Source organism: Thunnus thynnus, chromosome 6, assembly GCF_963924715.1.
Source record: "Thunnus thynnus chromosome 6, fThuThy2.1, whole genome shotgun sequence".
NCBI classification, from domain to species: Eukaryota; Metazoa; Chordata; class Actinopteri; order Scombriformes; family Scombridae; genus Thunnus; species Thunnus thynnus.
In genome coordinates, this window is record NC_089522.1 from 19,592,279 (window position 1) to 19,609,152 (window position 16,874).

Below are 16,874 nucleotides of genomic sequence, written 5' to 3' on the forward strand. Positions count from 1 at the left end.
ATGTATAAGTCAGGTGGAGGAGTGATGTTATAAAAAAGAGGGAGGGTGAAAAGGGAATTTTTGTGCATGTTTTTGTCTTTTTACAAGATGTGACTGAAGCATGATCTAACAATAAAAAGGGTTGTATTTGAATTGTTCAAATAAAAAGGGGTGTGTTTTTAACAACCTTCTTGCGTATATAAGTTGAGAATCAGTCTAGTCATGTTAACCCACCTTTAACAAAAGATTGCCTGCTTTGTTATGCACGGCCCTGTAAGGACAATAGGTGCTTGTGTTTACATGCTGAGACATTACAATGACATGTCCTCGTGGATATTTGAAAGGAGTCAGTGTGTGTATGTAATGTCTTTTACAAAGGTGTGACTGAGGGATGTTCTAGTAATAAAAAGAGAGACAGACAACAGATAGATACAATATATAAGGAGACAAAACTTTTCATTCTGGTCTATACTCTGGACATGACTTGCTATATTAACATTAGTTGTAAACACACTGAAGCATGGCTGGCTTACAGATGAAACATTCAGTGACAGAGGGAGTCCAAACTCCCTGTATCAAGATCCATTCATCATGTTCTTCCTCACTGTTCAGCTTCAACTCTGCTGGTGTTTGTTAGTAGTGATGTGTGTGTGTGAAGCTGTGTAGAGCGACAGCCAGCCATATTGATCTGGCCTATAACTGTTATTATCTGTGTGTTTATAAATGTATCTGCCTTTTAAAATTAATTTAATTGTTAAAATCCAGCCGATAACACTTACTACAAAGTTTTTGCACTCCATTAATATATTCATCAATTTCATCAGGAAAAATTCATGAATTTTCATAAATGTGAAGTGGTGCATAGAATCTAAGAGACACTGAGCTGCTTTTTAAGTAATTTCCAGTCAACTGTCTTAAACTTTGAACAACCTACTTTTGTCAAACTGTTTTTGAGTCCAACAAAGCTTCAATTTACAGACCCCTGTTCAGTTAATTAAATTTGAGGGCAATCATGGTGTGAAGTAATTTCACTTTATTTTAGCACTAACAGTAGGATTTCAGGAAACGTTTGATGATCATTGTGATATTTCTACCTACAATAATCATAGCATGAAAATTTGATACTGGCCCATCCCTACTGCAGCTAATGATGCACACCTGTTGTCACTATCATTGATTAAGCAGACAATCTCCCACACAATCACAAAATTTTTTTAAGAAGCCACATCACAGCAGGACTGAAGCCCTTCAACAAAATATAACATTCTGAAACGCAAACTACTCAACTGAAACCTGACATCCATTATTTGTGCAATGTGAATGACAGGGGCGGACTTTACCATCAGGTAACTGCCTGGGATCCCCAATTAAAAAGGTCCCCAAACAACTATTATGTTTATTATGATATTTAGATATGAAAAATATTGAATTATGTTACTATTCTAACTCATTATACACCTGTAATAAGTTACAAAAGCACTTAAAAAATATGTAACTATATACTTCAGAGGACAACATTGTACCACTACGTTTACCTGACAGATAAATGTTACTGTTATGTGGCAGATTCAGAATTTACTAATGAAAAATAAATAAAATATAATGCAATTCACTAAAACTATCCAGCACTATATAAAAGTTAAAAGCTCCATTTTTAACAGACGTTTAGTAAATTAAAGTACATTGTGTTAAAAATACCTCTCTTTCACTCCTCACTTTTAAGCAAAAATTTGAATGCTGGCTTTTGCTTGGATAGTATTTTTACTGTGTGGTATTCATAGTTTTACTTAATAAAAAGCCTTAAGAATACCAACATTTCCAGTTAGAGAAAGTGTAAAAATAAAGCAGGACAGTTTGCCTGCATGGGGCCCCCAAATCACTAAATCCACCCCTGGTGACTTATAAATTAACAGAAATATTGGACTGAAATTAGTGATCTAATACATAAAACAATAGTAATATTGGGAACCAGGACCCAGTCAAAAGGGAGAGGAGAAATTTTTCTACAGTTATAGTCTGCACTGTACACAATCTAGTGCCTTGTGTGTCACCTTTACAGTGCTATCTGTTGGATTAGAGCTGCAGAAGAGGAGGCTACAGGTCAGGGTGGCTCAACTTACCGCGTACTTTGGCACAGAGTCGCGTCCTGTCAGTGGTTTTTCACTGACCACGTGTTTAAATTGCCTAACCATACCTCCCTTGCATCATGCCCGTAGGGATAAACCGTTTTAAAAACGTCGGCAATGCACGTTTTACATCACTGTCACTGGATGTAACCCGTAGTTTGGCTAAGAACACTGCTGACAACACTCCGGCTTCTGTTGCCGTATTATATTTGGCTCCTCCTTCTTCATGTCAACCACAAAACCGCCCTGAGTCAAGCTGTCTGCAGCAAGCACAAATGAACCGGAAACACTGTGATTTATTAAATAAAGTAATAAAATAGAGTTGGAGTTGGTAGGATACAGAGGCTGTCACGAAATGTGTTTTTTGTTTTCTTTACTGAACAGTGGTGGATAAAGTATTCAGATCCTTTACTCCAGTAAAAGTACCAATACAGCAATGTAAAAATACTCCATTACAAGTAAAAGCCCTGCATGAAACTTAAGTAAAAGTACAGAAGCAGCGAAATACAGTCAAAGTATTGCAGTAAAAGTATTGGTCACAATAAATAAACGATTGTATATTTTCCCATCAGAACTTTACTGTTGTGACTTTGAAACATTTTCCGCCTTTATGTTGGAGAATATCAATATCAGAATCAGGTTTATTGTCAAGTAAATTTATTTTTTTACATACAAGGAATTTGCCTCGGTGCTGTGGTGCATAACAGTCAAAAATATTCACAAATTATATTATATGCACAATTTTTTTTAAAAATATGTAAAATAAATTCTAAGAAGAGCTGCAACAGATTTACATTTTAAATATTTCATAGAAGAGAATGAGATGAAATGTAAGAAATATTGACCAGGAGTAAACAGTATATGCAGTTTGCAATTCATAACCATCATCATCATCATCATGTAAAGCGCCATATTAGATTATGAGGTCACGTTAATATAACGTTTAATGTCCATGCGGGATATATTACTGAACATAACATAAATGTAACTGAACTACAACATTATATCAACGCTCCAGCCCGGGTTTTATTCGGTTGAACAGCACAGTGACATAAAGCGTGGTTTCAATTGACTCGTGTTTTGAAAACACTTCCGGAAAGCAGCTCGTGTGTCGGTTAAGCTTGACGCACCCGGCGCGGAGACAAAACCCGGGTATTTTTCACCGCCAGAGTGTCTTCTTTGCAGAGCAGCCAGATCAGCTGTTGCAGTCAACGTGTGCAACGTTATCTGGTGTAATTTTGCTGGCTTGAACTCTTCTGATTAGTCTTGAATTACCGCCTGTTTGTAGGGTCAACATGGACAGTCGGAAACGACCGTTAGAGGCTGTTTTGAGCGCCGGTAACAGCTTCAAAACACCGGAGAAGAGAGTGTCCGTTGTCCCTCTGCTGGACTCGGACTACACGCGATGGGGAGTGGAGGAAACGTGTCAGTATCTGCGAAGAGAGGGTCTCGGAGAATGGGAGGATAAATTTAGAGGTTGGTTTCATGGTTTCTATAGTTTTAATGCTCAGATTTACATTTTACAGTAGGCCTAAATACAGCTAGTCAGTTGAAAGCTGCTCAGTGTTAACGCTGCACGTTGCTGTGACATGATATTTATCATCAAAACTTATGTTTGCTCTTTTATGTTATGTAGAGCAAAAGATCACTGGTGTGGGGCTGAGATATCTCAAGGATGCTGACCTGGAAAAGATTGGTATACAGTAAGTGTCAAACCGAGTTGTGGGATTTCTAAAAAAAATGTCCTGAGCACTTGTGGGGAGGAGGAAATGTGACCAAAACCACTTCCCCCTGAGGCTGAAGCACTAACGATACTGCCAAATAATGGCCAAATGACCCCCTTGTTTACTTTGATGCTTCACATCTCATCCTCCCCCCTCCTCTCCCTTTTCTATTTTATTCTGTCTAGGTATCTTGGTGATCGCCTACAGATCCTGCACAGCCTCAGGAAGCTGTGGCAGGTAGAAGCGGAGCCAAGTAAGGTAACAACTACATCACAGTGCTTCACTTTCAAGGCTTTAGAGATAAGAAATATAGACATAACAGAACGAAGAAAATGAGCTTGTAGGATAAACAGTAAGGAAGTGTGAAAAGATAGCAGCGTCAGTGAACTGTGCCTCTTTATTCTCTGTTCTCAAAACATGACAAATGGCTGGAAAGAATTATTAAAGGGGATGATTGTGTAGTGTGAAATGTAGAAAGACTACTCCCTAGATTCCTGGAGGTAAACTTTCTTGGGCTTTGAGTGACATCTTAGCAAGTTGGAAGCTTTAATGAGCTGTTACTAGCTAAAACACATGTGCACCTGCCTCTATCAAAAAGCTATAGGCAAGCAACAGCCTGTACAAGATCACATCTTTTAACTTGAACGAAGAGATGGGATCACTTTAAACCTGTTTTAGCCTCTTAACACTAACTGCCTGTTTGTTTGCAAATTGTTTTTGGTTTTTCAAAGCATTGCACAGACTGGCCTTGGCTACATTACTGAACTGTGTGAGCCTTCAGGTACAGTAGTCTGAGATCTTTTAGCAGTGGCCCGTGGCTGCGTGGCCATCCAAGAGTAAAGGCTAAACAGGATGAGCAAGTCTTCTCCGTCAGGGCCCAGAGACTCTGGAACAATTTGCATGAGAAAATCTGCTCATCCTCTGTTACATAACTTTTCCAATCACACTTTTATCACAAAGCTCACATTTTAGTTAATTCTACTCTCTTCTATTTTATCCGATTTTGCACCCAGTCATTTTTAACTGCTTTGTTTTCAGGTTGTCTTGTGTAATTCTGTATTTTATAGTCTTTTTATTTTGTAAATAACATTTTTTTTAGAAATATAAACTATAAATGAAGTTTATTATTACTATTTTATTGTGGGTTACTAGTGTTGTGGTAAGGAACAAAAAAATCAAATCACCCTGTCATCTATACATAAACACAAATACTGGATATTTTGGCACTTTTCTGTTTTGATTATGAAAGATTAAGTAAGTCTCTTTTGTGTTCTCATAGCAGCTCGTTGTCCTGTCTCCCGCCAGGTGTTTAATGATCCCATCCACGGCCATGTGGAGTTACACCCACTCCTAATCAAAATCATTGACACGCCTCAGTTCCAGAGACTACGAAACATCAAGCAGCTTGGAGCGACCTACTTTGTTTTCCCTGGAGCATCCCACAACCGCTTTGAACACTGCATCGGGTATGTATTCCTGTTTTTTATTCAGGTGTCGTGTATATTAAGTTGGGTTTATCATGAGTCAACATTGCTTGGCTGTTAAATACATGTGTAAAGCAATAAAACCATAGTCACATCTTAAGGGCAGTAAAACTCAGAGAAGACTCACAGTCATCAAATTGACAAACAGAAATGCAATGTCCTCTCTCAATAATCTTTTTAAATGGGACTTACATTTTGAAGATGCCTGCAGTGTTGTTTTATACAACACTGCCATCGTAACGCAACATTAATATAACATCCCGTGGACCAGGCCACATGAGAACCACCCCCATGAGTGCAGCTCTAAGGGTAAAAACAACCTCCCCTGCCCTCCTAGGAACAGAAATGCTGCCTGTCATACTGTAGTCAGAGAGAAAAAGATTATTGGCAATGTGATGTTGAGAGATATGGATTGGTCTGGCAGAAAATTAAGTGCGTGAACTTAGTGAGAAGGGTGTGACGTATCAAACACTAATGTTAATTCCCATGTTTGGAGCAGGATGGTCAAACAGCAGAAGTGGAGTTAATGGAGTAGAAAAATGCCTTTCTTTCACCTTCTCCCATTTAATTGCTGCTAACTTTGATTGTAATTCCAAACGATATTGTTATTTATATTTTATTATATTGTCAGGCAAATTCCACATAAAAACTTTTAAATGTAAGTTTTTTGAATTAACTGTCTGAACCACATTGAAACTGTATCACCCAATGTTACATAAAGCAACATGTGTGTATTTATTTATATAATCATTTATTTGTCATGTTTTGTGGTATTGTCATTGCATATCTAGTATGGAATTAATTGTTTTGTTGTGTGCTGGTAGAGTGGGTTACTTAGCAGGACGACTTGTACAAGCTCTGAATGAGAAGCAGCCAGAACTCCTCATTTCTCGCAGAGATGCTCTTTGTGTGCAGATTGCCGGGCTCTGCCATGATCTTGGTGAGTGGTTCACACATCCTATCAGTAACAAGGAGTAGACATGAGTGAGAATGAAAGTGAAACTATATTTATTGTGTACTATTTTTAGGAACTCAAATATATGTGTAATGTTTGTTTTTTCCTCAACATCCAGGACATGGGCCATTTTCTCACATGTTTGATGGCATGTTCATCCCCAAAGCACGTCCAGAAATTACCTGGAAGGTAAGAAACTTTGATTTCTATTTCTGTTCTGTTTCTGAAAACAAAACCAGCAGCTGCATTGAGGGAGACATCCCAGGTCACGTATATTGTAGCATTAGTGATAACACAGTTAGGACGACAAATTAGTTTAAACCCACACTAAGAGCCAGTACAATACAGTGCTGGTTTGTTCATCAGTGGGCCAAACTAAAAATATTCATTATTCAATACTCAATATTCAACTGAGTTATTTGTTGCAAAGGCAGATTATCTACATCTGCTTTTTATCATGTGAAAAGGCAGCCTGTTAACACCCATCGATCTACAACTGCAACAAATTACTGCAGACATGCATCAGTTGAACCACATAACCATGAAGAACAATTGTTTAAAAGCTCAGATTGTTGTTGTGGTTTCAAAAGAGCATAACTTCTCCACCAGTGTTCTCAAACTAAGCTACTGACTGCAAAAAGTCAGACCAAATGATAATGACTGACTGTCTAGAAAAGCAGACTGTTTTTGGGTCGGCTATTTTGAGAAGTAAGTGGAAAAGGCCTTGAGCTCTCTCTAAACTCCATTCAGACTGGATTAACATTACAGGGGGAGGTGGGGAATGATACATTTACTGTGTTACTTGGTAATTTAACTCATTGTTCTGGATCGGATTTTAACCAAAGGGAAATTACAGGATATGGTCAGTAATAAATGTGGACATTCAGCAGGACAAAGTCAAATGCCCCCCCAGGAGGGGGTGAGAAAATTGAAGGTGAAGCAAAGATACTGTGTGAGGTGAATCTGAGTTAAAAAAAAATTTAAAAAAAGAACTCCTAATATCCACCATACACTAGAAGACTTTGAAAAGACTAAAGTTTGACACCCTCACACATCTAAAGACAATCTGTTTTTAGTCACAGACAAGATTTTGCAAAGACTGGGGATCGTGCAGGTTCACTATTTACAAGACTATAACTAGATTCCTTTTGAGATTATTTCCCATCCTGCTCCTGCTGTAACTTTACAAGAAGAAAAACTGTTGAACAGTGGAGCAGAAACAGAAGCTGCCCTTGTGTGTGTAGTGGTTCGTTTTGAATCACGAGCCAAAAGAAAATATAAATTAATCAATTAAGGAATTAATTCAGTTATAACTGAACAACAACAACAACTGTGAAAAGAAACAACAGACCATATATGCTGATTAACTCATTTTTGTTTAACAACTAAACTAAACTACTGTTTAACAAATAAAAATATATTTGAGTTAATGTTTCTTAGATCATATCAGCTAAGACAATCACATGTCAAAAGGTGTCATCCTGTACTTGAATTTTTACAACTTTAAAACAGCTACACTGTGGTTTCTGCCCACAGAAACCATCTTCAACCATTAACTATCTGGACACAGCACTTTCAACTGCTGGATGTTGCAGTATTTCTGTTTGGAAACCCTACAAACTGCATGAAATAGAATCGAAACAGCAGCAGCCTGGAGGATTATGCAAAGGCAGAAAGTCACACGTTTAATTCCTCCAACTGGCCTGAAATTATGTGTGAAAAACCATTAAATACACTGCAGACACACAGCAGCTGACAGAAAGGAAGTCAAATTATACAGAGTTAATATTAGTTTTTTTTCTGGGTGAATAAATGTTCATGTGACTTATAAAACGGGAAGCTAAAGGAAAAAAGGAATACTGCGCTTTCAAGTTTCATCAGGAGTCATTAATAACACCATCAAGCACATCATTTTTGGAAAGCAATTTAAAAACATGCATACAGAGGGCAACCATTTAATGCATACTGCAGTTAGAAACTGAGCACAGTCAGCTACCGTCAGTAATCAATACAAACACACATTATTAGGCTGTAAAGCATTAATCAAACCAATAACTAACAGCAGTCAACGTCAGACAACCTTATGATACTTAAGCAGTTAGCTATTGTGTGGTGGAAAATCTCCCACAACACTTGAAACTCAAAAAACTCAGGTAGATTCAGACTCAAAGAAAAACACTTGAAATTGGCAGAGTTCAATGTGAATAGGTTTACTGTGCATCAAGTGTAATACAGAGCAAACCGAGGCTTCGATCCCAGGATGAAAGACCTAATGCAAAATCTTGAAACATCATTTTATATACTTTTCATAACTCCTCTTGTTGTGGGGCCTATTATGGGCTCCACCTAGCTTTTGACCAAGTTCATTCGGTCTAAAAATAACGGTGTCTCAAACTTCTCTAATATCAAAAATAAAAATATGGCCTGCTGGCCTTTAATCACACATCATAAGCAAACAATCAAATACCATGAGTCCTTGATTCTTTAATAATTAACCCACCTGTGTGCTGTTTCTACAATGACTGTACACTGCTTATTATTTAATGAACTCTCCTGTGTACTGTCTTTTGTGCTGACACTGGCATGACTATTTGCACAAGGGAAATTTCTCTTTCACAAGTGTTTCTGTTAGGGATGCACGATATTGGATTTTTTGCCGATGCCCAATATGCCAACTCATTGTGGCCGATTGCCGATACCGATATATGCACATATTTTTTTCCAGTTGGCTGATGAGACTATTATGCATGCAAGCATAGATTGTACTAAGTATGATCAAGAAAAACAATATATAAAGGAAGAATTTAGGAAGACTGGAGTTCAGGAGCTCAGCATTAAAACTTTAATGAACCCCCCCAAGTGGGTGGAGCAGTAGGGTTTTCTTTGAGTTTATTAGACAGACAGGATTAATGTGTAGGATTTAATCTCTGGTCCACACTCCGGAGCAGAAGGTGGCAGTAATGCACCTAATACGCTGGTTGCCAAACGCCGTTATAAACCAAAAAGAAGTTTTTTTATTCCAAACAGACTGGTACATCCTGTAAGCCGAGGTGTTTCCTATCTGTGCAGCGGAACATAGCAACTCCTCGACGGACTGTTTTTCCCTGACGGTCCCAGTGCTTCCTCCGCAGGCTCCACTTCACTCAGCTGCCAGTCAGACCCGCTGCTTCTTCCCACTTTAACCTGAATAACAAACCAGGGCTCGGTGCTCCGGTTGGATCCACATAGAGAGACGGGGCTAATGTTAGCTGGGAGGCTAGCTGGCTGCGCTTCCCTCCGGTCATGCTGCGCTTAACGCTCCGCTAGCCTCTGAGCTAATGTTAGCCCCGTCTCTCTATGTGGATCCAACCGGAGCACCGAGCCCTGGTTTGTTATTCAGGTTAAAGTGGGAAGAAGCAGCGGGTGCCTCTGGAGTGTGGACTAGAAGAAGCAGCGGGTCTGACAGGCAGCTGAGTGAAGTGGAGCATGCGGAGGAAGCACTGGGACCGTCAGAGTGACACAGTCCACCAATGGGAAGCACAGGCAGGCAGCGGAGGAGAAGTATCGATGTATCGGCCTCTCATAATCAGCAGAATTCGCTGATGCCGATATTTCATTTTAGAGCTTTTATCAGCCGATACCGATGACATGCCAATAATATCGTGCATCCGTAGTTTCTGTAGTGGTGACATTAAACATATACATAGTAGCAGTCTGAATTGAACTGAACATATTTCGCCAAACTCCCTTTAATAAATATGACCTTAACAATTCCTTAGATGTCTGCAAAAACACATAACTCCAGAAACACAAGATAAAAAGTGTTGTATGTCGACAGTCTTCTTTTCAATTCGGCATCAATAAAATCCATAAAAATAAACTGTATTTCTGTACAAACTTTACATTTTGGACTTTGTTGCCTCAACTCGCTGCCAGCCTCCGTTGGTTAGCTGCACTATTTTAGTGGGAGAAAATAATAAAGATTTCTCACTAAAATGAACAGGGACTACAGCCACAGCTTGACATAGTAGAAAAGTACTGTCAGAACTGGGCCCTGGCAATAAATATGAAGAAAAGTAATGTCATGATTTTTTAAAAATGCCCCAAATGTCAGGAGAACAAATACCAGTTTACCATAAATAATCATATCATTGAACATAGTATGAGTTATACCTACCTTGGTATAACCATAACAGCATCAGGGAGTTTCAACATGGCAGTGAATGCAATAAAAGAAAAGGCTTGAAGGGCTCTAAACACAATCAAGAGAAACTTTTATAATTTACAAATTCCCTTTTAAAATATTTGATAGTGCCATCCCTCCCATTGCACTGTATGGTAGTGAAGTATGGGGTCCACTCAGTCATGATAGCTATACCCATTGGGACAAACATCCAACAGAGTCTTCACATGCAGAATTCTGCAGATACATTTTACACGTACAAAGAAAAATGTTCACGAATGCATGTAGAGCAGAATTAGGCAGATACCCACTGATAATTAATATTCAAAAGAGAGCACTCAAACTTTTTAATCATCTTAAATCCACCCCTCAGGATACCTTCCATTACAAAGCCTTCCAAGCCCAAAAGCTGAGCCCAGAAAAGAGTCACCTACATCACTTGGTGCTGAGACTAACTGCCCCCTCTCAGACAGACATTGACCAGTTTTATACCAACACTGCTTTCCAAACACCAATCAGAGTAAACCAAATTATAACACAATGTAAAGAAACCTATTTGGAACATTGGAAAGAGGAAACTAAAAGCCAAAGTAGATTAGAATGTTATCTGGTCCAAAAAAGAGATTATGAATTGGCAGAATATCTCTCTACTGTGAGAGATGGAAAGAGACAGATCCAAGTACAGGTTCACTGACCAAACTGGAAAAAAGGACACCACAAAAAGTCACAGCAACCAAAAGAAAACAGAATATGTGGTCACTGTTCAACAGACGAGTTTGAGACAGATGCACTTCCTACTACAATGTAAAACATTCAGTGAAATTAGGAACATTTACTTCAACAAGTTCAGCTCTGTAATTTCAGATTTCAAAGAGCTTAATGACCTCTCAAAATTAAAAATACTCCTAGGAGAAGGAGACAGAGCATATCTTACTGCCCAATATGTATCAACATGCCACAACCAGAGGGACAGTGAATGACCTAGACACATGGCACACACGTATTCACACACACACACACACACACACACACACACACACACAAATACATTCATAGGATATAACATAACAACAACATAACACAAATTCATAAAAATAACTCATCCCCTGCCCACCCACCCACACAAACATACCCAGACATGCTGTGTGTCTGTGCAACACACCCACTCACATACACCCAGCGAGAGAAAGTCAGACAGACAGACAGACAGACAACTAAGGCTACTGCACAAAGCATTTAACGTCATATGACTTGCAAGCATGACAGTTGAGGGCTAAGACAGTGACTGTGGTGTTGAGACTGATAAGGTTCACTGATAAGAACTGTTAGGCACACTTTTGTATCCTGTTATCTTTTAGCAGATAAGTTATTTGTATTTGTGCAGTGAGTCATTGTACTTTCATTTTCAAATTGTGACTACTCTCATATTAATATAATGAGTTTGTGTATGATGCAGCATGAGACTGCCTCTCTAGCCATGTTTGACTACCTGGTGAATGATAATTGCCTGAAGCCGGTGATGGAGCAACACGGCCTGGTGCTGCCTGAGGACCTGGACTTCATCAAGGAGCAGATTGCGGGACCTTTGGATACTAATGCCGCTCAAGGCAAGAAGGTAACTGCCAGTGTGAAAGTGTGTGAAATCAGTCAATATCATTCTACAGTAGCCAGTGTCTGATACCATTATTGTGCCATCATTTTCACAGTGGCCGTATAAAGGCCGACCAGAGGACAAGTCCTTCCTCTATGAAATTGTGGCCAACAAAAGAAATGGCATTGATGTGGACAAGTGGGACTACTTTGCCAGGTGAGGCTTATTAATCTGTTAGTTTGTTTAATTAACATTAATTTTCCAAATCAAATTTTGAATATTCATACTTTCTGTTTAGTTGTCATCACTTATTTCTTCATATACTGCATTTCCTCACTTTTTTCACATACTGCATTTCCTCACTTTGTCTCCTCTCAGGGACTGCTACCACCTGGGCATCCAGAACAACTTTGACTATCGCCGCTTCCTAAAGTTTGCCAGGGTGTGTGAGGTGGACGGGCAGAAGCACATCTGCACTAGAGACAAGGTGCTTACTTTTTAACATCTGCTTTTTGATCAGTTTTTAAAATGGTCATGATTAGTTGTGACTAAACTATAGATGATCCTGTCAACAGGAGGTGGGCAATCTGTATGACATGTTCCACACAAGGAACTGTCTCCACAGGAGAGCCTACCAGCACAAAGTGGGAAACATCATAGAAACCATGTGAGTAACTACTTGGTTTGATGTGGCTTGTTGTCTTTGCTTCTCAAAAGTGATAATATGTTGATGTGTTTATCCAGGGTCACAGAGGCCTTTTTAAAAGCAGATAAGCACATCCAGATTGAAGGCTCAGGAGGGAAGATGTTCACTCTCTCTACAGCAATAGATGATATGGAGGCCTACACCAAGCTGACAGGTCTGTAGATACTATTGTGTGCTGTAAGCTTGTGTTTTTAGAGCATTAAAATACACGGAGGAGATAGCCAAGATACCCCATCTGTGCCATCTTTAAATAACATGGTAGATTGTTCAAACTGTCCGACTATTTTCTGAGTTTTATCACAGTTTGAAATAAGGAAATTAAATGCATGAATTAATAACTCTGGTGTCTTTTTGTTTGCTCTATCTGACCTGCTTTCCACTCTGTCTGTTCTGTAGATCATGTGTTTGAACAAATACTCAACTCGTCCTCCTCGGAGCTGGCTGAGGCAAGGCAGATCCTGCGCAACATCATCTGTCGGCGCCTCTACAAGTGTCTGGGCCAAACCCAAGCAGACAAATCCATGAGTGTCACCAAGGTTTGTGCTCATGTCTTTGTTTTGTTGTACTGTAAATCTATGGTAGTCCCACTCAATTTGTTCAACTTTTGTAAGACTGGTAGAGGTAGGTTTATTTACAGCAGTTTTTGAGTGAGTAATCCGTTGAAAATCTTTTCTTTTAGGAGCTAATTGTGCTGTTTGTTTCAGTGCTGTTTTTTGTGTGTGATTGGTACCTGTTCTTGCAATGTATTCGTAGGTGGTTTTCAGTTGTTGTGTAAGGCAGCAGCTAAAGATTTGCAATGTTCCAGATCCAGAGATGATCCTTCAAATGTCTTGTTTTTTCTGATTGAAACTCAAAGCTACTCATTCCAGAGCATCTTTTCATCACTTTTGAGAATCTGGAACCAGCAAATGTTTGGCATTTTTGCTTGATAAATTATTTTAACTATAAACTGATTATGAAATTTGTTGACAATTAATTTTCTGTCAAATGTTTAATCGACTAATAATTTCAGATCTATTGTTTGTTTTGATGAAACTTGTTTGCTGCACCAAAAATAGTAGACATTGTGATCATGTTCATGGTTGAACATTTTTCTTTATCATTATAAATTGACTGCATTCACTTTGTTCTCACATTTCAAGTGCACTATGTAGAATCTACTTCATGATTTTTGTGTTTTGTTTTATATGAAGATATGATACTAGTGTGATCAAATCCCAAGGGTCAACTCTAACTTAACTGTCCTGCCAAGTTGAAATAAGTAATATCTCTTGACTCCTCAACTTCTGTCTCTCTCCTCCATTAGGAGGAGATTCACAGATGGGAAGCAGATTTGGCTCAATCCATCCCTCAGAGTGGCGCCCAGGATGTCGATCTGCGGCCAGAGGACTTTCTAGTTAATGTGAGTATTATCTAATTACGATTAATCTCATAGAGTCCATTTGCTCATAGCTCTGAAGTGGGGAAACCCCTTTTTACTGTGAATTATCATTAGATTTATAAGATAGTAGTTTCCCTTTTTGTTGCCTATTGCACTTGTTAATCTAATAACTTCCCTTCCCACTTCCTCCTTTAGGTCATTTTTCTGGACTATGGGATGAAGGAGAAGAACCCCATCAACAATGTGCGTTTCTATTGCAAGAATGACCTAACCACAGCCATCCAGATCCGCAAGAACCAGGTCAGAACTGAAGCAAGAAACACAGAATTTAAATTTTAATCTTTATTTTCATTAGCCACTTACACATATATAATTACATTATTTTCACTGTCCTTATCTTAAATGTATGTCTCAAAATAAAATCTGTGCTGCTGTCATTCTTGTCAGGTGTCTAAACTTCTTCCTGAGCGCTTTGCAGAGCAGCTCATCAGGGTTTACTGTAAAAAGACGGATGACAAGAGTCTGGAGGTGGCCAAGAAGCACTTTGTCCAGTGGTGCATGGACAAGAACTTCTCAAAGCCCCAGGTAATATTTATATGCTACAATGCAAAGAATTATATGTAGATGACAGTAATGCTACACTGGATGTGGGGCTTTTTAGTTTGGCAGACAAATTAATGGTAAATGTTGTCCACTAGTGGTGCGGTGAGGCAGTGTAATGAGCAGATCTGCGTGTTGTTCGCATCTTGTGTGGTAACATTTCAGAACATTAAAGAATTGCTTCATGGTAGGAGAAGCATTCAGCATGTTTTTTTTTAGGTTTTTTTAGATGTACAAAATGTAAAAAAAAAAACAAAAAAAAAAACAACTACACAGGTTCCCAGGTGATGTTGGGTAGTACTAAGATTTATCAGGATATTTTTTACATTAAAATTATGTTTGTGTCATTTTCAGTACCATAATATGATTGCTCCTCCTAAGATTAGAGAATTAACATGTCCATCTCAGAACCAATCAAACCGCTGCAGGGATGAGCCCAATGCTGCCACAACCTGTAATAAATGTTTGTAAAAACTTTAAAATAGGAACTTGTGTGTTGTGAAGAACCTGAGGGAAAAAAGTTAAAAATATAAGATGACAAAGTTTTTCTTATAAAACATTTGTATAAAGGTCACAGTGAAGTGCTGACACCCTCTTGAGGATCTTTAGCATTTAGTGGTTCGAATCTGTCCTGTCTTTATACAACATTGTTTTTAAAATTCGCCATTAATACTGTATACCACAGTAAAATCTGGAAAAATGTTTAAAGGTATTGAACGGATACGACCAGACACTAGTTACACGTTTCATTTGGAACCTGCAGCAAGGACTGTTCCTGAGATCCCTTGGTGAATTTAAATTTGGAGTTAGTGGAGTCAAGTCCCATACTTCAGTAATGAACTGTATCTCACTTTGCACACTCAGCACTGTTGTTAATACCAATGTCTGATGTTTCTATTCATACACAGGATGGAGACATAATAGCGCCTGAGCTGACCCCTCTGAAAGCCAGCTGGTCCAACAACAATGAAGGCGAGGATGGTGAAGGCGGCAGCTTCAGAGAAGTAAACTGGGCTAGTGTAAATGGACAAAAGAAAGCCAAAATTCAGCTTTTTAAGTAAGAGGAAAAGAGCCAATAGCCCTCTGTTACATATTTGGTAGATGAGATAGTGTTGAATGAAAATTATATTTTTCTACAAGGCAAGTCTGTTGATTAGCACAGCACAACTAAAAATCATTAATTCTGTTTGAAGAATTAAACACCAAAAAGAAATGATTTCAAAGTTTCAAAAAAGAGGACTCATTATGGTATATTCAGGGCCTGCACTCAGGTTTTTTCTACAGAAATAACACCCTCTTCAATATTATATACATATGTTTGTTTTAGTTTGACCAATTTAATCAGGTTTTTATTTCAAACTCCCCTTTTCCATTTGGAGCTGTGAGTGTCACATTTTAAGTTGAATTATTGTTTTATAAGCATGTGCAATGCAATAGCCTGCTATCATGTATTTATATCATGAACTATAAATCATAGTCAGTTAAAATGTTTTATTCTGTTACTCAACATTTCAGGGCAGTGTATTTTTACAACCTATACATGAGTTAGTACAAATGTTTCAGGGCGTAGTACAATCTTTCTGATTCCTTTTTTTTTTTTTTTTTTTTTGCACAACAGTCTTTTGTAAAAAGTTCACCGAATCTGCAGCTAAAAGTTACCATACATACTCCATAAACAAACGCACAGTGTTGATGATTGTTGCAAATCCATTGCTCTCTGATGTTTAAGTGAGCATCGAATGTGTGGTTTTTATTTGCGAATTTATTTTAAAATTGGATTTGATCTTACTTTGACTTGAATGTAATTATTTTTGAGTTTGCTGTGGTTGTTGTTGTGGTGTTTTTGTAGTGCCTATTGCTTTCTTCTATCATCTGTGCATCTGTGGGTAAAACATATTTGGATGTACAGTGTTATGCAATATTTTCTTCTTACAAAATGTAGTGTTGTCTCATCATATCAGCCTCCTAGTTTTTGTTTTAGCGATGTGTAAGAAAAGAATTATATTTTTGAAAAAGTGTAAAGTAAAATCTACCTAAGGTTATCAGGGGATCTTGTGAAGGTTATTTCTTAATGAGAGGGGTTGAAAACAGATTGTCCTTGCTCAGTTTGAAAATAAAACTCTTTTCTCTCAATCGCATCTTCATGTAATTAAACTTGTGGAACAC

General features: G+C 38.3%; 1 protein-coding gene across 1 annotated transcript; it reads left to right on the forward strand.

Annotated features, from left to right (window-relative positions):
• Positions 1-3,241: 3,241 nt before the first annotated feature.
• On the forward strand, positions 3,242-16,841 carry samhd1 (SAM domain and HD domain 1). The gene is made up of 16 exons (XM_067592428.1): positions 3,242-3,581; positions 3,742-3,808; positions 4,015-4,087; positions 5,135-5,295; positions 6,138-6,253; positions 6,387-6,457; positions 11,887-12,045; positions 12,137-12,237; positions 12,400-12,508; positions 12,597-12,688; positions 12,766-12,881; positions 13,124-13,263; positions 14,034-14,129; positions 14,304-14,408; positions 14,556-14,693; positions 15,617-16,841. The coding sequence occupies exons 1-16, from the start codon at positions 3,401-3,403 to the stop codon at positions 15,767-15,769; spliced, it is 1,878 nt and encodes a 625-aa protein (XP_067448529.1). The 5' UTR covers positions 3,242-3,400; the 3' UTR covers positions 15,770-16,841.
• The last annotated feature ends 33 nt before the right edge of the window (positions 16,842-16,874 follow it).